This window comes from Beta vulgaris, chromosome 7, assembly GCF_026745355.1.
Source record: "Beta vulgaris subsp. vulgaris cultivar EL10 chromosome 7, EL10.2, whole genome shotgun sequence".
Lineage (NCBI taxonomy): Eukaryota > Viridiplantae > Streptophyta > Magnoliopsida > Caryophyllales > Amaranthaceae > Beta > Beta vulgaris.
In genome coordinates, this window is record NC_079208.1 from 24,877,118 (window position 1) to 24,904,756 (window position 27,639).

General features: G+C 37.9%; 1 protein-coding gene across 2 annotated transcripts; it reads left to right on the plus strand.

Moving 5' to 3' along the window:
- The first annotated feature begins 6,529 nt into the window (after positions 1-6,529).
- Positions 6,530-22,172, plus strand: LOC104899038 (E3 ubiquitin-protein ligase MIEL1). Of its 2 annotated transcripts, none has more exons than XM_010686176.4 (12): positions 6,530-6,691; positions 6,782-6,869; positions 6,962-7,018; positions 7,128-7,160; positions 7,989-8,066; positions 8,172-8,215; positions 8,303-8,343; positions 10,737-10,819; positions 10,908-10,999; positions 17,976-18,045; positions 18,713-18,751; positions 21,494-22,172. In XM_010686176.4, the coding sequence occupies exons 1-12, from the start codon at positions 6,606-6,608 to the stop codon at positions 21,635-21,637; spliced, it is 855 nt and encodes a 284-aa protein (XP_010684478.2). In that variant the 5' UTR covers positions 6,530-6,605; the 3' UTR covers positions 21,638-22,172. The 2 variants fall into 2 exon arrangements, with proteins under 2 accessions (XP_010684478.2, XP_057252071.1); XM_057396088.1 differs by having other exon boundaries at positions 21,520-22,172.
- Positions 22,173-27,639: the final 5,467 nt, after the last annotated feature.

Here is a 27,639-nt window from a genome sequence, read left to right on the forward strand (position 1 = left end):
GAGGTCATGAGTGAAGAAGAGCTTTGGTGATAAATGTTTAGTTCTGTCTCCTTTGATGTACCCTTCGCTTACTTGGGTGATGCATGCAGTATTGTCTTCGTAGATGATAGTTGGATTTGTTGTTATTGTTTCCATCCCACATTCTTCTTGGATATTCTTGATCATTGACCTTAGCCATACACATTCCCTTCCAGCTTCATAAAGAGCAATTAATTCTGCATGATTTGATGATGTGGCCGTCAAAGTCTGCTTGTGATTTCCAAGATATTGCAGTACCTCCATAAGTGAATCATATCCGGATTGAGACTTAGCCTTTTGTGGGTGAAAGGTAGCCAGCATCTGCATATCCAATGAGTGACGCATTGGTCTTGACTGATAGAATAATCCGAGATCTTGTGTTCCTCGAAGATAACGTAATAAGTGTCTGACTCCATTCCAATGTCTCTTAGTTGGTGCATTGCTGTATCTAGCTAACAAGTTTACTGAAAAAGCTATGTCAGGTCGAGTATTGTTAGCCAAGTACATTAAAGCACCAATTGCACTTAGATATGGTACTTCAGGACCAAGAATCTCCTCGTTTTCTTCTCGTGGTCTGAATGGATCATCTTTCTCATTCAGGGAACGCACTACCATTGGAGAACTTATTGGGTGGGCTTTGTCCATGAAAAAACGTTTCAGGATTTTTTCTGTATAGTTTGATTGATGGACAAAAATCCCATTTCTTAGATGTTCCATTTGCAGGCCAAGGCAAAATTTTGTCTTCCCGAGATCTTTCTCTAATCTAAGTATTTTGCAGTCGCTTCAAGTTCTCTAGGAGTTCCGATAATGTTCAAATCATGACATATACAGCAATGATCGCGAATCCTGATTTAGATCGCTTAATGAAAACACAGGGACTGATTTGATTATTTTTGAATCCTTCTTTCAATAGGTATTCACTAAGACGATTATACCACATTCTTCCAGATTGTTTTATAGAGTGATTTTTCAATTTTATTGAGAACATCTCTTTGGGCATGCAATTTTCTGGTAGTTTTAGTCCTTGGAACTTTCATATAAATATTTGTGTCAAGTGAGCCATACAAATATGCGGTCACTACATCCATCAATCTCATTTGCAATCCTTTCGAAACTGATAAACTTACCAGAAATCTTAGTGTAGTTGCATCGACTACTGGAGAATATGTCTCATCATAATCAATCCCTGGCATTTGCGAGAAGCCTTGGGCTACTAATCTTGCCTTATATCTAGTACCTCATTTTTCTCATTTCGTTTTCTCACGAACCATTTGTACCCAACTGGTTTTACACCTTTTGGTATTTGGGTTATTTGACCGAATACTTCACGTTTTTCAAGTGATCTCAATTCTGCTTGAATTGCCTCTTTCCATTTTGGCCAATCTTTTCTACGGCGACATTCATCAACTGTATTTGGCTCTACTATCATTTTCATCGTATGTCATTTCAACCGCTATCGAGTAAGCAAAAATTTCATTCAAGACAACATCTTTTCGATTCCATTGTCTCTTTGTAGAAACATAATTAATTGAAGTTTCATTGTTGTCTAGCTTTCATGTTCCTTTTCTTCTGGAAACTTTTCTTCATTTTTTTTTTATTGTCATCATGCTGTTGGGAGATTTATATTAATTTCGTTCGTTGTCTCCCTTGCCTTTTCATTTTTCTCGGTTTTAAATCTTTAGAACCGGGTGGTCTGCCACGTTTTCGACGTGCTATTGACTCATTTTCAATAGGAATTTCAATCCGTTCCGGAGCATTCGCAGCAGGTACATGTGACTTTGTCACTTTCTTAGAATCTATGAATGCATCTGGCAATTGGTTTGCAATACTTTGCAGATGAACAATTTTTTGACTTCTTGTTCACATGAATTTGTTCTCGGGTCCAGAAACGACATTTGCGATGCGTTCCATGTAATTTCCGATTTTATATTTTGTGGGTCCACTTTCTCTCCCCCTAAGGATGGGAATACCGACTCATTAAAATGACAGTCGGCAAATCGAGCCGTAAATAGATCACCAGTTGTTGGCTCTAAATATTTGATAATTGATGGAGATTCAAATCCAACATATATTCCCATCCTTCTTTGTGGACCCATTTTAGTACGTTGGGCGGAGCAATAGGTACATGTACAGCGCACCCAAAAATTCTCAAATGTGAGATATTCGGTTCTCGGCCAGATACTAATTGTAGGTGAGAATTTGTGATAGGCTGTCGGCCTTAATCTTATCAATGTTGCCGCATGTAATATAGCATGACCCCAAGTAGTAGATGGCAATTTTGACCTCATTATTAATGGTCTTGCAATTAATTGTAGTCTTTTGATTAATGATTCAGCAAGACCATTTTGTGTATGTACATGAGGTACAGGGTGCTCAACAATAATCCCAATAGACATGCAATAGTCATTAAATGTTTGGGATGTAAATTCCCCAGCATTGTCTAATCTTATTTTCTTTATTGTTATTATGTATGATCTGGAATTGAGTTTAATCGAATTATTTGAGCCAAAAGTTTTGCAAATGCAACATTTCTGCTTGACAGAAGGCTCACATGTGACCATCGAGTAGAGGCATCAATTAATACCATGAAATAACGAAATGGTCCACTGCAGGATGAATAGGCCCACAAATATCTCCTTGAATTCTTTCTAAAAATTGGAGATTCAGTGGCAATCTTATTTATAGATGGTCTGATTATCAATTTGCCAAGTGAGCATGCAGAGCATGTTAATTCATTTGACCGAGGAATTTTGACATTCTTTATAGAGTGTCCATTTGAGTTTTCAATGATTCTATGCATCATTCCTGTGCCGGGATGGCCTAATCGGTCATGCCATAGAGTAAATGAATTTCTATTATCTAACTTCTGGTTAGATATCATATTAATTTCAATCGGACGTATATCTATGCGATATAGTCTCGAGGAAATTGCTGGCAATTTTTCATAGATGTATTTCTTGCCGTTTTCTCTGCCGTTAGGCATATGAATTCCTCTTTGTTCACCTCATTGTTTCCAAATGGTAACCATTCTGACGTACATCTTTGAAACTTATGAGGTTCCTTCGAGATTTACTCGAATATAATGCGTCATTAATTATCAATTTTGTCCCATTTGGAAATATAATGCAAGCTTTTCCAGAGCCTTCAATTAGCTTGGCTGTCCCAGAAATTGTACTAACATTTGCTTGGAATATTGTAAGTTTTGAAAAAACTCTTTATTTTTCAATATGGTGTGTGTTGTCCCACTGTCCAGGAGACATTGTTCTTTGTTCCAACTTCTGATGAATTCATATCTTCATAAATAATAAATACGATGATTAGTATAAGAAAAATACGTATTTTTATTAATAATAAGGAACAAATACATGAAAGTGGATATTGAAGCAGTTAAATAAACTAAGCACATTAATCGATTGTGATCTAAACAAATTATTTTCAATTCAGCATCATCCATAAAAAAATCTGAAACATCAAGGCTGGGCATGGATGTAGTGGCTTCATTAACAAAGTTTGCTTCAGCATTTTTTCCTTTGTTTTTTATTGAAGCTTGATATAGATCTACCAAATGTTTGGCAGTACGACATGTGCGGCCCCAGTGCCCAGTCATGCCACATCTATGGCAAGTATCATTTCCTTTATAGGATTCTGCCTCTGATTTCCAGATGATTGTCCCCAATTTTTATCAGAATGTTTAAAATTATTATTTCTTGGGGAAAATCGGCCTCTTCCACGTCCACGCCCTCGGCCACGGTAATTACCACGTCCTCTCCCACGACCGTTGTAATTACCGCGTCCACCACTATGTATAGCATTTGCTTCTGGTGGATTAGAGCTTTCTATTGCATTTATCTCATGAGTGGCTGAAGACCCCGTAGGTCTAAGATTATGATTTTTCAGCAAAAGATCATTATTTTGTTCAGCCACAAGTAGTACTGAGATTAGCTCAGAGTACTTTTTGAAAGCTCTGAACCTGTATTGTTCTGCCAATATGATATTAGAGGCGTGGAAAGTGGAGAGCGTTTTGTTTATCATTTGCTCTTCTGTGATGGGATGATCACAATATCTTAACAATGATACAATTCTAAAAATGTTGAATTGTAATCACTGACCTTTTAAAATCCTGGAACCTCAGATTGGTCCAGTCATAATGTGCCTTTGGGAGAGCACATTTTTGTGATGCCCATATCTTTCATTTAGGCTATCCCATAGTTCTTTTGGATCATCCACAAGTAGATATTCACTTTTTAAACTTTCATGTAAATGATGTCTTAGGAGGACTAAGGCTTTTGCCTTTTCTTGTACAGTCGCAATTTTAATGATGCGGCTGTTGTAGTTGCATCCCCTTGTTGGGTTGTCACATCTTTAATTGTATGTTCCAGTCCTTGGGCCTTTAAATTCATTTGGGCGTCCACCGTCCATTCTAAAAACTTTTGCCCAGATAGATCTAGTATGTTAAATTGTCTTTTCACTAGATCTCCCATTCTTTTGACTACAAATAGGTAAATATTTGAAATTAGTAATGATGATAAATCACATATATATATTATCTCCCCCTGATTTATATCATTATTATTTAGATAAATAATACAAACAAAAAAAATAAAAATTGCGTACAACAATAATGAAGCAAAAAAAAAAAAACAAGAAAATACCAAAGAATAGAAAAAGTGAATAAACAAAAAAACTTCCTAAAATGCACTTAAAGACAAAAAAAAATTGATATTAATGTGCATTTTTCGCCATTTTTCCGGGGGAATATTTTTTTTCTCCTATTTATGTATTAGGAGATATATCATTAATGCCATGAGGAGGAAAAAGAAACCGGCTATAAGAAATAAGTAGAGTTTTATTTTCCTAAAATCCTCTTCAAAAGAGGAAGATGAGGGTGGAGGACGGTTGTCGTCGGCGTTAAACATGGTGGCCGGAAGGTTGAGGAAGAAGAAAAAATTTGTGGGTTTAGAGAAAAAAAATCGGAAGAAGATAAGGGATGTGTGGTGAAAATGGGGATGGTAATCCGCTTTTATAGAGGGTTATCCCTAACTGTGCAGTTCATATACAGTTAAAAAATATACAACGCAATAAAATTCTAATATTGACAAATATATTAGAGCATGCTAGTAAATTGGTAATATAATATATGTAACTATAAATGCAAAAAAAATAGAAGATTAGAGACAATAATATATAATAATGTTCTGAATGCTTGTTCCCTGCATACATACACATTATTGCACATATAAGACATAATAATGCTATCACTTCACTAGGCCGTCCATATAGGTGGCAATAAAAAAATTAACCTGTCCATATAGGCGGTTTAAGAGCAGATAAATAAAATAACGTAAATAAAATGTCCTTGCCCTCCATGAAGGTGGCGTTAAAATTATTTGTTTTCTGTTAGTAGTATGGTGACGTTTACTACTAGTTTTTCTCTGTTCATCTCTATCTCTTTTATTACTGGGGAGGTTGATTTTCAGCTGGTTGTATAGGAGGGTTATTATTGGTGTTGGGAACAGGGGTTTGTGGGTTTTCTCTGTAAGTATTTGTACCGTTGTTACGGTTACTGGGTCGGGGCTGTATTACAGTTCCCCTCGCTGGGTTGGTAGTGAATGGCACATTGTTTCGCTCTATCCAAATATAAACCCGAGACAGAGACATTGTGTAAAATGTTAATCCCGTTACTTTGTTGTCCATGTTCGGTAGTAAAGTGTTGGGCTTGGAAAAAAAAATTTAAACTTAAAAATAAAATGGATGTAAAGATTTTAAGGATACCTTAAAAATTTTCGATAGAACACTCGTGCTGATAACGTGTTGTGAGAATAGATATATAGAAGGAATGTTACTGAAAGGAATTTATCAGAAGAGTATGGTATTTGTATTGATGTGTAGAACTGATTTCTTACACCGGTATTTATAGGCAAAAATTATACTGTTTTAACATTACACTTTCAACATTTTCTGCGCGGAGGAAAAACTTTTCCTAACATGTATTAAATGCATGTCCGGACATTCACTATGCTTGAATAGTGAAAATTTGCAATCCACTGTTTCTCAACAATATCAACTTTTTATATTTTTTACTAAGGCTCCGTTTGGTAGGGCGTAAAACGTTTTCCCGGAAAACTATTTTCCTCTATTTTTAGTTTTACATTGTTTGGTTGGCAAAAGAGTGTAAAACCATTTTCCTTTGGGGTAAAATTACTCTCCCAATGATGGAAAACCATTTTCTTTCCAAAATGAAGGGAAAACTATTTTCTTTATCTCTCTTGTACACTCCTCTCACTACCTCCTTACTTTCCCTTTCATTTTCCTTTCATTTCCTCATTTTTCTTACATGTAACCAAACAACGGAAAACTAATTTTGGAATTGTGTTTTTCATTGTAAATTGTTTTCTATGAAAATCATTTTACACTGAAAATATTTTACGCCCTACCAAACGGAGCCTAATACGAAATTGACGGAGCGACGGAGGGAGATACGGACTAATATTTTTTTATGACTAATACCATTATTTCTAACCCGTAAATGACGAAATTTTAAGAGGGGACCATGCTCAAAAGTTAGCCTCCGACCAAAAAAACCTGCAATGGCGGAACAATCCTCTGTACCTGAAAACCGCGAAGACACCTCTGTTCCCGAAAACCGCGAAGATTTCGGAAAATCACAATTCGGGTAATTCCTCCTCATCTCTTTTCATCTTCCTCGTAAACTTTTCTTCTAAATCAACTCTAACATCTTGTGCCTTCTCTTTTTCCCCACCAGATGCGACCATTACAAGAGACGATGCCGAATTCGAGCTCCATGTTGCAATCGCGTTTTCACCTGTCGCCATTGTCACAATGAAGCTATGGTTGGTTTCATTTTTTTTTCTCTCTCTTCAAAGTTTTTTTTATTGCTGCAAAATGAATTCATGATTATATGATTTTATCTGCTTGAAAATAGTGCTCGTTGAGCAATCTCAAGGAGCAGCATGAGCTTGTTCGTCGTGATATTAAGCAAGTAAAGACTTCCCACTTCATCTTTCTTTCAACTTTTGTTATTTGGGTTGAGAACTAACATAGTAGGTGGTTTTTTTTTTTTTTTTTTTTTTTTTTTTTTTTTTTTGCAGGTTATTTGTGCAGTTTGTGATACTGAGCAACCGGTTAGCATTTTTTTTTTCTTTTCACTTCTATTTATTTCTCACATGGGTAATTATGTTAACTCTAATGATTATGCCTATTGTTGGCTCAAAGACAATTATACTAATTTAAGAGTGCCTCGAATAATGACAAGTTGACAACTACTAGTATACGATAAGTCAATACTCGTGGAAGAAAAGGCTTTAATCTATTCAACTTATTTCGACTTGCTCAAGAAAAAATGAGTTTAGATAATATATAATAAGTCCTGACTAGTTCCGGTAAGTTAAGATAAGCTCAATAAGCTCAGCTATGTGTTAAGATAAGTTCAAAAGAGTCAGAATAAGTTAAATAGAATGTACTCTAAAACTATTCATGAGTAGAAGTTTTGAAATAGGGTTCTCATCAACTGGGTGACATGAAGATGAGGGCAGCCAAGTCAATACTGATTTCTTTTAAGTTGTATCTCGAAGCACAAAACTTGTATATTGAATCACATCTATGTTCTAAAACCAAAATTTTACTATCTTCGTTTAGGTAGTAGACGATGGTGATATTTTGGGGTTCATATGTGACATTTGTGATTCAATGTGCAACATTTATGAATCAAAGAAATATATTAGTAACTTTTGTGTGGGAAAAGACCCCCCCTCCCCCGCGCCCATCTTGTTTGTCCTCTTTCGTAATTTTTGCAGGTAAATAGGAATCGAGAAGTATTAGAGATTAGACTGACAATAATATGCAAATAGGATATCTGAAAGTTTTGAAGATTAAACTTTAGAGTGTTGGTTTCTCCTGAATACTTTTTTATTATAGATTTTGTTTGTGCTATGCTCTATATCCGTGTACAGGTGGCAAAAGTTTGCTCTGGTTGTGGGATTGTCATGGGAGAATATTTCTGTGAAGTATGCAGGTTCTATGATGATGAGGTAATGGGTGTTATCTGATTGCGTTATTCTTTTTATCGCACAACTGTGAAATAGTGATTCACAGTCTTTGGATGGGCATACAACTGTCGTCTATTTTTGTTGCAGACTGAGAAGAAACAATTTCATTGTAATGATTGTGGAATCTGCAGGTCAGAGAACTCTATGTTGTTTCTTATTTCTGTGTTGTTGTACATTGTTTTAGTTAACTGCAAGATTTGTTCAATATTAAATTGCAGGGTTGGTGGTCGTGAAAACTTCTTTCATTGTGCGAAATGTGGTATGCGTTTGTAGCCTCTTTCTGAAATTGGTGAAGTTTAGTGTCTAATTTGTGGCTGTGTAATGTGTGCACTTATACTTCTCTTCATCTTGTTTGATTTTGTCACGTTGTTATGATTCTTATCTGTTTTCGTCTTTACTTAGAACTTAGTATGGAAAAGACTTGCAAGATGTATTTTTGAGGCATGCAGAATAATCATTCTTTTTTACACAGTTATAAATTGGTTTTATGTCCCTTGATTTACTACTAACTGGGAGTAAGAGCACATACTCCATATATTCATCAGATAAGCTACTGCTTATAATAAAAAAAACGTTCTAACCGATATAGTTCCGTGGTTTCAAGCATTAGTCATAAACTCATAACTACATCAAGTTCCGTTAGGAAATCCCAAGGAAGTTAAACATTTGCTTTACTGCTGCCTACTTTATTGGCTGGTGGTGGCTTTTGCTTTTGCCTTTTTGCCATTTGTTTGTCCTTGTAACAGAAAATATGGTAGCAATTCAGAACTTTTGGGATTGAAACTCTTATAAACAAGATGATATATGGAGAATTGTTTTATGTTTTAAAAGTTGTAATTTAGGTATGATTGGTTCATGTTGGTGAAGTGCGACAAGTATAAGCTTCTGAATGATGACAGTTGGTTCAAGAATGTCTATGGTTGTCGAAAAATGACAATTAATCCTAGAATACGATGGGAAAACCTTCTTGCGTCCTGGGAGTCTTTGGGAGACACCCCTCTGATGCTGAATTATGTCATAGGAAGGTCTACATTGAAAAAGAATACATTATGCTCAGATAGAATTAGATGAAAAGGTCAGTTATTACCTAGGGCTAAAAGAGATTCCCTGAAATTCAAGCAATATTGTGCTCGTTTAAGCTTTACAAATAAAATATGGCCTAAGCTTCATTTGTGATCTCATCATTGAGAATTGAAACTCTCCCTTGCACTCACACATGTGAACCTTTTAAGATCTAAAGATCCTATTATCCAGCTCAAGTAATATTTGAGTGGTGATTATCAGTTTTTTTGATGATTAATTACTCCTTTCCAATATTTATTAGAATGTTATTCAATCCCACCCGTCACTCATTAGTTTGAACACTTCTTAATTGGGAAAGTCCACTATTTTTGTTACTTCTTACTTACACACTTTGGCCCACCACTTCTACTTCTATATCCCCGTCCATCTTCTAGGGCTAAAAAGATGCCCCGGAATCTTCTCTCACATCTACTTTTCTATTAAAATAACAATTTGTAACCTAACAACTTGTAAGCGTTCAAACTAGTACAGAATAACACCCAAGGGGTTTACACCCATATATAAAAGGAGGGTTAAGGACAAAGACATCTCATGCCCTTAAGCTATCATCAACTAGATCAACTACAAAATCAAGAAAAGTCAAGTGACATTTAGAAGCTAAAACTTGACTCCAGTCTGCTGCTATATTTGAGTGGTCATTAGCGTGGGGAAAATAATTTTCTTAAAAGCTGTCATATAGTGCTGAACTGGTAATAACAGATCGTGTATGGGTGAAATGTATGTATATTCCTAATTATCATGACACTTGGCACACTTTTTTTGGTTTTTTTTTTCTGTCACATCATGGGCTCAGGCTCACTGGTGCTCATATTAGCCTTGTGAGGGTAATTAAAAAATGCTACCTAATGTGAATGAAATTAATTTTACTTTCATATGTGAAGTACATTTCTGAACTTCTCCCTGAACATTATGAGAAAGAATATCCGCACAACACTTCTATCTTTTACGTACACCTTAACATGGGCATCATAGAGTTCTTCCTTTGAAAGACCCTATGTTAATCTGTCAAGCAAGTGTTTAGCAGTCACTGGTTGGTTCCCTGTTCATCTTTGGGTGTTCACCATGTGCTTACTAGTGCATATGTCTAGCTACAAAACCTAATATTTCATACAAGATAAATCTGCATATATTGTTTTTCTTTGCTTTAAACTTTGATTTTCTTTCAAAATTGACCTTAGATAAAGAAATGATTCATTTTTGTTACACACCTTATTGTGGTCTGCTTAGGTGCATGTGTCATTGTCCCTTCAAGATAACTTTCTTCTTTTGCTAGTGTCTGACTGGTGTTAAGTTGCAAAGCTATAAATGTCATAAATAAGTTGAAAATGAGGCAAGAGTAGAAAAAAACGGCTATTAAAATACCCTTTTTCAGGATATTGTGGCATCCAGTTCATTTGTCATATGGTTCTACAAGCATTTTCAATCTTTAAAGTATGCTGAGTTGACTGACTCTGAGTCTTAAAAGAGAGACATGACTGAGGGATGGTACTAGTTTAGGTTTTTGGCATTAGTGTGAACTTTATGGAAAGTCGAGAGAGTAACTCCGAATGTTTCCAATTGAGAGTGCAGGATCTTGCTACTCAATGAGCCTCCATGACAACCACGAGTGTGTGCAAGACTCCATGAAGAATTTCTGCCCCATCTGCTACGAGGTTTGTAGTCCGATGCTGATTACCTAATCTATATATGATCAAGACATTTATGTTGTAATATTCTGATCATGTTGTATCTCTATGACAGTATCTTTTTGAGTCGATCAAAGCCACGCAAGTTATGAGATGTGGGCATACGATACACACGGGTTGCTATGTTGATATGGTAAACCAGAACCAGTAAGCCCATCCACCTTAATTCCCTTTGCCTTCTGCATTTCAATTTCTTTAACAAGTGTATGCATTATCCGACTTCTGTCTTCTCAGTGGAGTATGTCAAAACTTGGAAGATCTTATTATTGAAAGATATCTATTTGAAAGGGTTGCCACTAGGAAATGTAAGATCTTACTGTGCAATATATCCACATCCTCCTATTCGTTTCACCTACTGCAGAAGGGCAGCCAAGTAATTATTCACTAGTTGGTTTTCTGACTCGCTATAATTTGTTATAGAGAGAGAAGGGTATCTAAATTATGTAGAGAGAGAGAGAGGAAAAACGCAAATGTTGGCCAGTAGTTAAATCTATAAATAGGAAGGTAGAATAAGAAGAAGGCATTAAGAAATATTTTGGTGACTTGTAATTCGAGAGTACAACCTCTCAGAAAGCAGTGTAGCTTCTATTCCCTTTGAGAAACATCGATATAATCTAGCCCTGTTCTTCTACTATCTACTCGGGTCCATCTCGTATAGTGAACCTCTAGTAAGTTTATTGCAGTTGGTGTCAGACGAGTGATATAATGGCGCCCAGTAATGCTCCTCAAAGGGTGCAGACGGTGGAGCTAGAGCTTGCTGAAGCATGCAGAGTAGATGCGACAAGGGAATGAACGCAGCGTTATATGTAGAAGATGACCCGCATGAACGCTAAGCTTGTAGTTTGTAGCATTCATGGAGGCCGAGTTACAATTCCAAAACGAAGTGAGCTTCAACTCTTCGGACTAAGAACACCCACCCCCAACCCCACCACCACCTCCACCCCCTAAACCCAAAAAAACCCATATAACCCAATACACCCTTTAGTGGCTCAAATGGCGGAACCATTTGGAAATTTTAAAAACTGGACATGCTGTTATTTAGTGGAGAGAATCCTGATGGATGGATCTCGAGGGCTGAATGTTATTATGACTTCTACAACCCCGGAGAAAAGGTAGAGGTGGCAGTGGTAGCCTTGGAAGGAGATGCTTTATTCTCGTACCAGTGGGAGAATAGGAGACGACCAATTACCCAGTGGTTGATGCATAAGACATCGAGGAGTCAATTTCGCACCACCGAGGAGGGTTCATTAGTTTATTTTTTGGCCCCATTAGAATAAGTATCAAAGGAGATAGCCCTCAACCACTTCATTATTGGGCTTAAGGGAGAGATCAAAAGTGAGATCACGCTCTCCATGGACCCCTAGGCCACTAATGAATTGATGGATCTTGCTATAAAAATTAAGGAGAAATTTCAAGCCACAAACCCTAAGTATGAATACGACAACACTACCCATAGAGCCCAAAACCTCACCCCTAAATCTACCCATTGACCCACCATAGCCCACTCAAAAACCTTCTCTCAAACCAGCCCAACTTTCACAAAAAACCAAGCGCAAACCCCCATAACTCATTCTCAGCCCGCCTCATCCTTTTAGCGGAGGAGTCTGGCGACTCTTCGATAAGGAATTCCAGCACCAACACTAAAATGGCTTATGTTTCCGTTGTGATGACAAGGTGGAGTTTGGGTAACCGGTGTAAGAAACCGAACCTTAGTGTCCTACTCACTAATGAAACACCAGGATGGAGGATCTCAAAATACAAGAGCCTCCGACGAGTGAAAACCCATATCTTAGCCACAAGCTAATTTCCCTCGTGGTCGGGATTACTAACCCTTGCACCATGAAGTTAGTCCGACACCTAGGTGGCACTGAAGTAGTGGTCATGATTGACCCCGGAGCCACCCACAATTTCATCTCAACCACCACCGTTAATACCTTGAAAATCCTGTTAACTTCCACCATAAAATTCGGAGTTTCGTTCGGTACCGGTGTGGCGGTGCAAGACATCGGAATGTCAGTGGGTGGTCCTCCACCTCCAAGGCATGACGGTGATTGAAGACTACCTGCCCTTGGAGTTGGGACCATGGAATTAAAACTCTTTCGTGCTGTTACATATTTTGGATTTGTCGTTCTGCGAAATCCTGTTACGGAACGGCATAATAAAAATCACATACTTCTCGCCGCGTTGTCCGTTTCGTGACTCACCGCGTTAGAATGCTTTTATTCTTGTTACATTCGTTCTTTTCAAACATTCGCCAAATATTTTATGATTTAATTATATAGCTGATGAAACATGATATTTGATATATTTGATTATATTATGTTGCAGTAATGCTTCATAAACTAAAATAGTGAAAACAAGGTTAGAACGTATTAATGTGAATTTTTTAAGCATCTACCGCGAAATGTTCTATTCCCCCGTTACAAGCCGTTCACGCGACAACGCGAACGTTCTCGCGAATGCGTTCCTCACAGTGGTTGGGATACTCCAACCTCATACTTGGAGTACAGTAGCTCGAAAAGCTAGGAGCCATTACCACTAACTGGAAAACGCAAGTCATTCACAGGAGACCCTTTGTTGGGCCGATCCAAAATTTCTTTAAAGTCTATGATCCGAACCTTACAAAAAGGAGGTGGCATATTGGTGGAACTAAGCCATAATCATCCCAGCCTACATTCTAGCCGACGCACACCTTCTGACCCCACCCCTCCATCCATGCCTACCAAACCTCGTCACTGAATACCAAGCCATATTCCACATGCCAACAAGCTTACCTCCCAAAATGGCCCATGAGCACTCCTCCAACCTCAAGGAGGGCAGTAACCCAGTTAGCGTAAGGCCCTTTAAATACCCGCAAGTCCAAAAAAATGAAATAGAAAGACTCATTGGAGAAATGTTGGATGCCGAAACTATCCAACCTTCCACAAGCCCATTCTCTAGCCCGATCATTTTGGTTAGCTCTTGGAGGTTGTGTAGATTACCGGCCCTCAATAAAGAAACGATAGCTGATAAGTATAGTATCCCATCCCCGTCGTTGATGAGCTTCTTGATGAGCTCCATGGAGCAACTATAATCTCCAATTTGAACCTTAAATTCGAATACTACCAAATTCGGGTTAAGTCCTTTGATGTCTAGAAAATGGTTGTGCGTACCTATGATGGCCACTATGAATTTTTAGTAATCCCCTTTGGGGTTACTAATGCCTGTGCGACCTTCCATCCTTTATGAATGATATCTTTCGACCCTTCCTTTGCAAGTTTGTTCGTGTTCTCTGATGATATCTTGTTTTATAGCCCAAGTGAAGAAAGCCACATGCATCATTTAGCAGAAGTATTTGAGATCCTCGCCATCAACAAATTGTATGCTAATTAAACATGTGTGAATTTGGCCAGGCCCAAATGTCCTGTTTGGGTCACATAGTGTCGGCCCACGGAGTTGAGGTAGACTGAAAAAATCCAAGCTATGTTGGAATGGCCGACTCCACGAAACTTGAAAGAGCATAAAAGCTTCTTGGGTCTAACGACCTACTACAGAAAGTTCATTGGGCACTATGCTGAATTGGCGGGCCTATTGATTGACCAGTTGAGGAAGGATGCTTTTGGGTGGAATGAGGAAGCTGCCCATGCTTTTGGGTGGAATGAGGAAGCTACCCATGCTTTTGAGGCTCTAAAAAGGGCCATGACCCAAACCTCCATGTTGGTCATGCCCAACTTTACCCAAACCTTTGAATAGATGTGGATGCTTCGGGCTATGGCTTGGGTGTTGTCTTAATGCAAGAAAATAGGCCCATAGCATGTTACAACCACACTCTAGCCTAAGAGGGAGATTGAAGCCCATATATGAAAAAGAGGTCATGGCTATTGTTTTATCGGTCCGAAAATGGCAGCAGGTCGGCCATTCCTTTTCCATGTGGAGCAACAAAGCCTCAAATTCCTAATTGACCCACGGGAAATGGGCTTGGAGTATCATAAACGAGTCAGGAAGCTATTGGGTTTTGACTTCCAACTACAAAAGAACAGAGTTGCAATGCACTATCTAGACGCTAGCCATCGGACGTCGCTTGTAGGGCCCTGATTTCAAGCCCAGGACCCTTTCCTTGCTCAATTAATCAACGAGATCAAAGAGGGAAAGACCATTAAGGGATTTTCAATGGAGCACAACCAATTACTCTACAAGGGGCGTAAAGTCATCCCGAGCTCCTCTCACACTAGAAGTGCTCCACCTTTATGATGATTCTCCATATGGAGGCTACTCCAGTGACCGGAAGACGTACCTTCGTCTCGCCGTCGAATGGTATTGGCGGGCATGCGTAAGGTGGTCGCATGCTATGTCCAACAATGTCCCATCTGTAAGCAACATGAAGCGTCCACCCAATCCCCCGCCGACCTCTTACAACAATCTCTGGCCTAAGTTTGGGAGGACATTACAATGGATTTTGCGGAGGGTTTGCCGAGCTCCAAGGGGATTCACCAAGTACAGTCCTTATATAGAGTTGAAGCACCCTTTTGTCCATTCTCACGATGGGCGAAATCTTCATCAAGGAAATTTGTCTGCCTTCACGGATTCCTAACCACCATCGATTTGGATCGGGACCGAATCTTCATGAGTGACTTCTAGAAAGAGTTATTTCGCCTCCGCCACACCTTCGTGTTGAGAAGCACCGCCTATCATCCCAGACCAACAGTCAATATGAGGTGGTGAATAAATGTCTGAAGACTTATCTTCGTTCCTTCACATTAGCAAAATGAAGTTGTGAGCGGATTGGCTAGCTTGAGCCCATACAACACCTCGCCACATCTCTCCATTAAAATGACTCCCTTCCTAGCTCTCCATGGCCGGGAAGCACCACATCTCATCCGCCATGGCCATGGAAGTACAACCACGGAATTAAAACTCTCCTGTTCCGTTACAGAACGGTCGTTTTGTAACGGATGTTGGATTTGCCGTTTCGCAAAATTCCGTTACGGAACGCCATAATAAAATTCACAACTTCTCGCCGTGTTGTCCGTTCCGTAACGCGAACTCGCTGCGTTAGAACGCTTTTATCCCCGTTACATCCGTTCTTTCAAACATTGGCTGATTTTTTTTATAATTTTATAGTTAATAAAACATGACATCTTATTAGATTTGATTATATTATGTTGCAGTAATGCTTCATAAACTAAATAAATGCAAATAAGGTTAAAACATATTAATGTGATTTTTTTTAAAAAATTAACGCCGCGTTGGCCGCGAAATGTTGTATTTCCCCGTTACAAGCTGTTCCCGCGACCACTTTTTTTTCTCTCCTTAGTACAACAGTAGGGTCTCTTGAAGCCCATTTAGAAGAAAGGGACTCCATCCTCATGATTTGAGGGCTTAGATGCTCCGCAACGCATGAAAGCTGAGGCTGACCGCAATCCTAGAGAAGTCACCTTTGAAGTGGGAGATCAGGTCTACCTCAAACTACAACCTTACCGCCGTAAATCTTTGGCTAGGAGGCCTTTTGAGAAGCTTGCAGCCTGTTATGATGGTTCCTTTGAAGTTCTTGCTAAGGTTGGGTCCTTACAAATTGGCCCTTCCACCATCAAGCAAAATCCATCCTGCGTTCCACGTTTACCAGTTGAAGCCAGCTTTGGGGCCAGCATCATTCACTCCTCCCCCTCCCCCCACCCCCCCCCCCCCTTACCCTTACTTCTAAGTTAGAGATGATCAGTGGGTGTCCGAAACATCACTCAAGGGGACACTTCCTCTATTGAGGTCCTCATCAATGGCAGGTCTTATCTGAATTTGAAGCTACATGGGAACAATTCACTTTGATCCAAGAGAGGTTCCCAAGTTTCCGCCTTGAGGACAAGGTGAATCTTTGGAAAGGGGGTAATGCAATATATCCACGTCCTCCTATTAGTTTCACCTACAGTAGAAGGGTAGCCAAGTAATTATTCTCTTGTTGGTTTTGCTGCTCACTAGAATCTGTTATAGAGAGAGAAGGGCATCTAAAGGGAGAGAGAGATGAAAAAGGGAAATGTTGGCCAGTAGTTAAATCTATAAATAGGAAGGTAGAATAAGGGGAAGGCATTGAGAAATATTTGGTGACTTATAACTGGAGAGTACAGCCTATCCAAAGCTGTGTAGCTTCTATTCCATTATCAATACAATCTAGCCATGTTCTTCTGCTCTCTACTCGGGTCCATCTTGTAGACTTGTACAGTGAACTGCTAGTAGGTTTACTGCATACTGCAGAAAACTTGTTTCATCTACGTAGATCTAGAAGAGTGCAACTTAAAGATTGCCAAGGGAAAAAGAAAAAGGTTAATTGTTCTGAATTCCAATTAGATGAGATGGATTTACTTGGTTTTTATAGACCTTTAGGCTTTAGCAGGCTCCTGGGCCCTACGAAGGTTCCCCAGTGCTGCTGTACAGTTATCTTGCTCGCATGAACAGTTTTGATTTCTCTGGTAAGAGGTGCATAGCCGCATCCATAATTGCTCACCAAGTCTCAGGTCGTTGAATTGGATATATATACCAAAAATGTGCAAGTATACGTTGAATAATCATGTAAAATTCATCTCATTATGCAACAAATGCTAATAATACCAGGAGGCCTTAGTCCTGTTATGCAAATTATTTTTATATCTAAAAACATATATGACAATGTTGATATGAAAGTAGAAGTTGGAGTTCTTTAAGCTTATATAACAACCTAACCTATATCACATTTTCTAACGAACATGGTTGTTGGCTTTAGTTTGCTAGTGCGCTTCCAGAGCATTTTTCGCTACTGTATCATTGGGAATCTTCAAATAGATAACAGGAAGTGCTGCCTATAGCTTGCCAAAATCGCATCATTAATGTGAAAAGGTTGTGGATATGTGACCGACCCTTCTGAATTTTGTTTTTCGCTCATGTTTCTCGTATCTTCGTTTGTAAAAGGTGAGGTAATTGAGCAGCCTTGTTCTTCTCAAAACAAGTTTTTGATCCCTCAGGGAGGCTTAGCTGCTGTCCTTCTGTCCGAGCATTGGTTAATTTTGACATTGTCTTTTTTTTTTCTTTCATTTTTTGTAGTCTTTCCACCCCTTCTCCTTCAAGTGGATTTTGTTAAAATACTTTATGTTGATGAATGTGTTTTTCTTTCACAACGTAGGTATCGCTGCCCCATATGTTCCAAGTCAACTTTGGACATGTCAAGTGATTGGGAAAAATTGGATGAGGAGGTAAGAGTTAATAACATTAATTTTTCATTTCTTCCATGGATTGCAAATCTATATACTGGATGCAGTTCCTGTCCAGAAATCATATGCATGAATGCGTGATCTGTTTGGTTGGTATATTAAGTGAAGTTAGAATACATATATAGGACAAAGAATATTGATCCTATGATCCTATACTCTTGTGTTGGTTAGTTATTACATAGTTGGTGGATTTTTAACATGAGGGTTCCAAGAATCACTATCCCTTTCAATTTAAGTGCTCGAATAAGTTGGTTAAGTGCTTCCTAACCTTTTGGTTTCAGAGCAACCGGAATATCTATGATTTATATCTAACATTGTGCTTCAGTAGGAGGTGGCCCAGGTATGAGGGGATGCATTGTTTTCTTCTCAAGCTGATCAGTCGAATTTTAGTTGTTATTTTCTTGCGTGGCTGCTTTGTGTTAAATTAACCTTACTATATAATATTAGCTTTGATGTCAACTTGAACTTGACCAAGATGGTTCAAATGAAAGTTCTGAAGGATTCAGTAGGTGCCTAGATGCTTGCCTTTTGTTTCGGTCGTTTTCTTATCTAGGTGGTTATATTCTTTGTAAGATACGGTTGGAAATATATTTAATCTCCGAGGGAAAATTTAAAATCAATTGAATAACTTTTAACGTATTGATTGCAGATCGGAGCTACTATCATGCCTGACGAGTATAGATATGAGGTAACTCTCTACATACTTGCCTTTTGCATCTGCTTTACTTTGGTACCTTCCTTTTTCATTGTCAAGACCACTATCTCAGAGGAACTGGGGTAAGACCAGTGCTTAGGGTAGAGGTGGGTGGTATATGTTCTATCAATTGATTTGTGGCATGTGTAGTATACCTCTAACTTGTTACCCTACATTGAACATGTAAATAAACACTACAACTATAGGAACTTTTTTATTGAGGACATGTTTCCACTTGGGTGTGCATATGAAAGACGAATTTCTTTAATGGATAGGCTCATAAGTCAGCTGTGAGATTTGTTAGCCGAAGCAAATTCTTGACAAAAAAGAATTAAAAGTTTTACCCTACAAAGAGGTGGGCTGGGAGGACTGGTGAAGAGTTGAAGAATAAAAATTATGAAACATACTTCATCTGTTCCTTAGTTGCAACAATTTGAATTTCACGATTGCCAACCGTTGTCTATATCTTTAATTGTTTTCTTTTTACAAAAAATTAAATGCTATTTCTTTAAATATACATTGAGATGATTCCGGGACATCTCACAAACTAAATTTTGTTTTATACTATGTTACTCCGACACCTTCATTTACCTCAAAAATCGGCTTTCGTGTCGTGTTGTGTCCGACACGACACATCACTTGGATACTTCATTTTAAACTAAAAACTTGTCTTTTTTCAATAAAATAGCCGAGTCGGACACTTGGACACCCGTATTCAAGTAGATATCCAATTCGTGTCTGAGCAACATAGGTTTTATATATTTAGTCTAAATTACCAGTCCAAGTTAGTATATGTACAGTGCATGTTGCAACAGAAGAAAGAAAGGAAGTATTGCATAAAATCTTTGAGGAAATTGCAAAAATTCTTCTAGACTTATGTGTTTGATAGAAAAGGGATAATTGTGTTCGTTAAAGATAATAATCAGGTTATTCTCTTGTAGCCACAATCTTCCACTCCGAGTCTTTCGTTGTCGCGTATAGTGTATCACTAGTAGGGGACTCTCTTTGATTGTCTGTTGATTAAACTCTGATACTAACCGACAAGGTCCTTCCATTGCGAGTCTTTAGTTGTCGCGTATAGTGTACCACTTGTAGGGGACTCTCTTTGATTGTCTATTGATTAGGCTCTTATACTAACCGACAAGGTCCGAGTGTTTTGACACTCATATTATGTGTGGCACATCCATGCTCTTCTGAGAGCAAGAATGCAATCCCATTGCGAAAAGAGGCTTGTATGTGCGTAGGAGACACAAGTGCGAATTCAGTTAGTGAAAAGGGGAACTCTTGCTCATTAGTGAAAACGAGTTTGAGTCAGGCATCCCCTAGGGCTTGTGTGCTTTTTCCTGGCCCAAGCGGAGCCGAAGCAACTTAAATGAAACATAACTGTTTTTCCTAGTGAAAACAAAAGCAGTAGACACATAATAATCAAGGAATAACCTACACCCAATATCTAGAAACATAAAGTACTAGAAAGCATAGAATACAACAAATTCAAGTTAATTTAAGGTGTATTCTGCAATATGGAGTGCCTATCTAGTATTCATAAGGAGAAAAACATTAGATGGAACATGGTATCCTTAAGTGATTGTTTTGGGTTTCCATTGAAAAAGAAAAGTGAGTATTTTGGGTTGATGTTTTGAAGTAATGAAATATTGACTAAGATGTGTACCACGAGATGAAGCCTGGGTGAATGTAATGGAGAGGAAATATTGTGTGACATAGGATACCTCAAAGGTTAATGAAAATTTATATAGATAAACACTATTCTCTATTATACGAGTCGAAATGTTGGGCATTTAGGAAAGACCATATAATGAAAAGGAGTGTAGAGGAGATGCGTATGTTGGCATGGAGTTGTGACAACACCTTAAGGGTTAAGATTTGGTATGTAGATATTTGGAAGAAGGTTGGAGTTGCAACCGGTGAAAATAAGATGACAGAAAACTGACTATGTTGGTTTGGGCATGTGGGGATTTAAGAAGGCCAAAGGTGCATTAGTTGGAGGGATTCAAAGATTTTATGAGGTATGCGTATTGGTAGGAGCATATAACTTTAGATAAATGGAGGATGATCTTTGTAGATGATCACTAGTGATAAATTCTTGGTTCACGCTGCTGGTCACATATTTTGGGAATAAGGCTTGTTATTGTTCTTTTTCTAGGAGTGGTTTAACATATTTTTGGTCTAAAATAAAGTATAAGTTTTCATGAAAAATATGTCAGGTTATCAAGTTACTTTGGTGAAACAATAATTCAGATCACATAATTTGTACCCTCGTTTAGCAAACTGAGCAACATGCCCTCCATTGGCCACCCATATGTTGGTTTACTTTGTTCGATGAAGGATCTTCAGATGTGTCATCATCCGTGTTGGACTTGGGGAAAAGTTGAAACATAATTCATCGATGTCAATTGTGACGGTGAATGTAAAACTTTGTAACCCGTAAACATAGATTCACATGTGTCTAGTGCTCATTTGAGTCTTGTGTGGTAATTTCTACTCCGCTACTCCCTATACTGTGAAATTATTCTCAGTCTCCTTGTTACTCGGTCTACCCAAGGATACTATTGCGAACCTATCATACACAAACCATTTATCTTTTAGGAAGTATGACAAATTTTCCATAAGATCCCCAAATTAGTATATGTGACTATTACTTATTGGACAGAAAGAGTAATGCTTTTTTAATTTACATATGAGCAAAACAAAATGCTGATTCAGAAACAAAATTTGCAGGTATTAATCCTCTGCAATGATTGCAGTGGCACAAGCAGAGTGAAGTTCCACATATTTGGGCACAAGTGCAGTCAATGCCATTCGTATAATACCCGCGTAACGGAGAAAATTGATTTACAGCAGGAGCCACCATCAGTTAGCTAGCTCATTTTTTGTCCATGAACGTATTTGCACTGCTTTGAAACAAGTATTCAGATTACAAGAGTTGACCTTTTGTTCATAAAAGTCTAGTTTCCGATTTCTTGATGACTGGGTTTTGCACTGGTTTTTTCCTAGATTTTGAAAGGCGGGCCTTGCCATTGGTGTAATCAACAGTTTTTCCATTGTCAGCAAGTAGTCTCATATCGAATTCAAAAAACCATGCTATTATTACTTAACTAGTGTGTGTCTCGGGTGGCCTCGAGTGTTACTGTTAACATATCTGTATGGAAATCATTTGTAATACCATGTAGTTTGTAAGTTGTGCTATGCAATGGATAATCTTGACCAAAATTTCAGTGTCATTCTTACTTTGTGAGACTTGAAATATGTCAAGTGCATATGAAACCAAGAATGAAAACATCGTAAAGTGCATAACTAATTTTTTATTTGCAAACAATGCTCTTGTTGTAGTTGCTAAGCATCATAATCTTTTCGGTTGTTGCTTCAATTGGAGCTTTGGTATATATTTGGTTGGCTACTTTTGGTGGTTGGGTTGTCCGGTCAATCTTCATTCCTGCATTTTTGTTATATGTATAATACAAGTATTAGTTTTTGTAATGGTTATTCTTTCTATTGATTTTATGAGTGTAGTTGTCTTACGCAATAATTTTGTTCCTATTTTTGTGGTATTTTCTGCTTCTTCATTTCGGGTTAGTTCACCAAGGAATTGACTCTTATATGTGTCTTCACCATTATCATCGAGTACTTGGCTTCCCGTTTCGACAACTGTAGGAGTTTTTGCATTTATGATGTATGCAGCTTGGCATTTCTCATGCAATTGTCAATATCATGTATGTATTAATCATGTATGGCAATAAATTAATTTAATTTGTTGGTCTTTACTTTTTTGATGCTTGCCATTTCTTTATGTTGGTGTTCCTCGTATGATTTTTCTAATTGGTAGTTTGTCTCAAATGTCCCTTGGCAAATAAGTTGTCTCACTCTTTGTGTTGAGCTTGACCTTGAACGCAAATTGTTTTCCAATATAATTTTGCAGGTGGTCTAAGTCTATCACCTTCTCAGTGCCATTTTTTCTACAATGTATATTTTATGTCGGTAATTGTGAAGTGTCATCTGTGAGGGATTGTTGAAATATTTCTTAATTTTCATATTACCTTTTTTTGCAAGTCCAACAACTTGTTCAATAGGCTCGCAATAACTTTTCAGCTTCCTTATCAAATAATGCGAGTGGAACACATGCACTCTCATCATCGATGTTATTTGTTAGAAAAGACCTATAGTTGTGAAGAGGTGCATAGCAATGTACTAGTCATGAGATTGGAGGAGGCCCAAGTCAAGCAAGCAAAATCAAGCTTTGCATAGACTATCAATTAAATAACTATTGTATAAGATCATAAAGTTATAAAGCAAATCATCGTTATGTTTTAGTAACATTATGTTGTAATAATTAGTGTTAATGCTTTGGATAAGACTGTAAGAAAGTTTATTGACAACTATCATTTTGTTAGTAGTTGTTTACCTTATCTTTGGATATTTGACCACAAAGTCACACTTGTACAATATGAAGTCTCATCGATCTTGGTCTTACATGCGTCGTAAGAGTTGTAATGCCATTGTTTGTGAAGATCTATGCTTGTAATTGTGGAACTGCAAGTAAAAGTCTCATGTAGATTTTGATTTTTAGTTGATATATTTTGTTTTGTTGTTGAGGTATTTTGTAGAGAAGTTTTTTTTTTAAACTATCCTAGATAAGTGTGTTATGAGTCATATTTTACCATTTCTCCTGGGTCCTTTTGCAAAATGTCTTCTAGCTTTTCTCTGTTCAAGAACATGGCTTGTTCTGGTGGTTCATGTGGGTGTGGCTCCAACGCTTTAATTGGTTCCATTTCATCCCTCCTATTTATTCATGCATGATTTGATTAGTGGTTTTTGTGTGCATCAATGTTTATTTGGAGAATTTATTTTTTGGATTTTTTTTGAGTTTTTGATGACGTACCTTTGTTTGAAGCCTTCTGTTTCTGGAATGTCTTTGTTGAAGTATATTTTTGTTGCGCTAGTTGAGTGGCGCTGGTATCTTCCTGTGAGACATGTATGTCGTGTCATTACTGCATAATTTGTTCAACCGAATTGTATTGAATTTATGCTTACATCGCCCATGACCATATTATTTCTAATTACATATTTATTGTTTTGATTATAGTTTAGTTTTCTGTTTTCCTTTCTCTTACCTTGGTGCATATTCACTTTTATTGAAGTGATGATCACTACTTTGCAGGTTTTCTCTTTTGTTTTCTCGGTGTTGATCAAATCTATATTTGCTCCCCACAAAGTGACCGTCACCTTCAAATTGTGGTATGAGTTGATTAGTACATTATGGTATTGAATCTCTTGTATAAAATCCTTGTTTTTACTGAAGGAAGAGGGTGTCTTACTTTGGATCTAAGATATAAATTGCTCCTACATTGACCCAGGTTTTTTTCTTGAATTCTAGTTAGCAAGGCAACAACATCTGCATTTTGTACATCAATAACCAATTAGCATAAGTTGTTAAAGATGTGGTTAGTATAATTTAGTAATTTTCTGCTTAGCATACAATTAGTACATCAATGAGTAATTACCTATGATGTAGTCAATTTTGTTGTTTCGTTCTTTCAATCGATCAAGTGGGTGTGTCATAAACACTTGATCCTGGATTGTAGCTTGAGTTTCTTGTTCTTGAAAGATAGTTGTGTAAGGTGTAAACCTGATGATTTGGTCATTTTCACGGACAAGTGTTGTTTGTTGTTTCTAGCAATATCAAAATTGTTTAGAGTATGTATTTTTCCTTCTCAGATCGGATCTTTGTAAGCCTGTATCAAGTCTCTTCTCATAATTGCTACAATCCTCCCTGCATATTTTGTTCATGTTATTTATCTATATAGTGAAAAAGGTAACATGTTTAATATTTTTTTTGTCTTAATTATTGTCACTGAACTTCAGAATGAAAGAAAAACGAAGGATTGCAATAATGTAGCTAGAGAATATCACTGAAATTATATATACACGACTAGAGGTAGGCATGGGCCGGGCCGGCCCGACACGATTTGGGCCCGACCCGTTGTTCGCTACGTGGGCCGCGGGCCTGTCACGGTCAAGAAATTTTATTTCCGGCCCGCACCGACACGAGCCTGCGTGGGCCGACCCGCGGGCCGAATGCTTCTTTCCTTTGTTTTTTAGCCTAAAACTGTCGAAAATACAAAAAAATTAAATAAAACATGGGCCAGACCTGTAAGAAGCACGATCCCGGCCCGCGGGCCCGTGGACAAATTTTTAAAATTTTGATCCCGGCCAGCCACTCACAGGCCCGAGCCCGGCCCGAGCCCGCCACTCAAGGGCCCGAGCCCGACCTGGCCCTCCATTTACCCAAGCTCGCGGGCGGAGCCCGTGAACAGGCCCGGTCCGACCCATGCCCACCTCTATGCACGACTTATTATATGATGGAGCAGTAAGAACTACAACTTTTTTTTCCATTCCAAAATGAAGAGAACTTACTTTCAGCCTTCAGAAGAATAAGTTGCTAAATAATAATAATAATTGAAGTATTATTTGTATAATTTAATGGTAGAAAAACAAAAAAGAAGTTAATCATAATCGATGAAGGTTTGAAATAGTTTATGGCATTAATACAAGTCACATTAGTTGTGATTTTTTTTTTTATCAGGAAAGGAAAACTTAGGATAACCCCATAAATTCGGGGGCCAGTCTAAAACATCATTGCGGATGATAAGAGAAAAATTAATATCGAAAGGAGGGAAGGATTAAAGAAGCATGGAGCAAAAATGACCTCTATTGGCCATGAAGTACGCTGCTCTATTGGCCTCCCGAAAGATGTGGACAATTTGGAAGCTTAAAAAGTGATGATGATCCAGGCCTGCATCAGAAATAATGTTAGCAATTTCCCACGGGATCCTTTAAATGTTCTTCAAAGAATAATCGACCGCAAGATTGTCTCCCTCTGTGATAATATTCTTAATGCCTTGCGAAACGACATCCCTAATGCCTTCTCTTAGCCCCCAAGCTTCTTCTTGAAGGATAGAAGGGGACTTCCCAAGCGCCTTAGCACCTGCTAGAAGCACTGACCCGTTCGCATCACGAAGACCCAAAAGAAGCATTGCCACATTGTAACTTCGAACCATCAAAATTCACTTTCACTAGTAGAATAAATGCTTATTGTTGCGGTTATTAAGTGGCCTATTGTGGCGGTTTTGGCCGCGCAACAATTAAGGGCACAACAATAGGTAATTAACCTATTGATGCGGTTTCTGGCAAAAACCGGTCTATTGCTGCGATTTTACCTAAAACTGCAACAACAAGTATTTTTTCAAGATTAAAAAAACAGGTTTATTGCTGCAATTTCTTCCTAAAACCGTAGACGTTGGGCAGGTAAATTTTCTTTTTTTTCAAATTTCTCGAGGCGTAAATTTATTGTAGTTATTGTACAATTATAATATGTTACATAGCTACAACAATCCACTGTTACAAACACCTAATATAAAAAACTAAATTTGAGAAAAACAAACTAAAAAATTTAAAAACTGAAATGAAAAGAATAAGAATCAAATTAAAACTAAAAACTTAAGAAATTAAAAATTATGAAACTGAAATGAGAAAACTAAGAAACAGGATGAATTAATTATGTTAACCAAGGCATCAATGACAAAATAAAATGTATATAAAGATCAAGTGGCACTAATAAATCAAAATAAATATAAGCAAAACAACAAAAAAAAAAACAGAAAAATATATTACAAATAAAAATCTTAAAATCGAAAAAAAACAAGCATCACCATACTCTCAACACTCGCTCTCTCGAACCCCTCCGATGGCGAAGCTATCACATTACTCCCCGCAGTCGTCACCACACTCTAATTGTGAAGTTTCGAACGGTCAAACGAGGAGCTTCGAACGGTCGATGAAGGAGAAGCACAATCGACGAAGTAAAAAATACGAAAACTTCGGTTTGGGAGAATCACAACCGAGAACGAGGAGTCGAGCGACGATCGACAGAGTTTTCGTGTTTGGAGAAGGGTGGCTGCGAAGGAGGAAAATCAGAGGAGGAAGGATGAGAAGTTAGGATGAGAGAGGAAAAGGAGAGTGAGGTAGAGGAAGAGGAAAGGTCAAAAGGAAGAAGTATGAAAACGACTGGTGTTCAAAACAAGAAGACCCAAGAAGAACCCTAATTGGATCGCGCGTCTTCTTTTATAAGCAAGAATCTATTGTTGCGTGTGTTTAAAGGAACCGCAACAATAGTCTTATAAAATAAATGAGGATATTAAAATATTTTTTTTAATATATTGTTGCTTCTTGCCAAAAACCACAACAATATGTATGGTCAAATAGTCAACTTTTTTCAAAAATTTTCCGTTAAAACCATATTGCTGCGGTTTTTGGCCGAAACCGTAGCAATATATTTATTTCATATTTTACCTTTTTTTTACGTGATATATTACTGCGTATGGGTAAAAGCGCTGCAATACCACTACATCAATAGTCAATTATTTTACTAGTGTTTGACAAACCCTGGAGGGGGGGGGGGGAGGGAAATGACTATGTTCCCCCGAACACAACACCTTAGAAGCTCTTGGGGCTATGCCTTGAAAACTCGGCGCTTGATTGTGGACATCAAAATTAGCCTACAACCAACTTGTAACAAACTTATTAATAACAAATGCAGCTACATAATGAGAGGAAAACTCCTCACTAAAAACAACTTTGTTTCTATAATTCCAGATAAACCACCACCCAATAGCGAACAAATTTAAATCCTCTGTAGGCAGTAAAGAATGATAATGATTATGAATTTGGCTAAAGGACTTATTTTAAAATGGGCCACAGGAGGAAAAGAAGGCCAATTATAGTCTATATGTAACTTGGCAAAATATCCACCATGGATGGACAAGAAAAACACAGATGAATTGTAGTTTCAGAATGGTAATTGTAAAAAG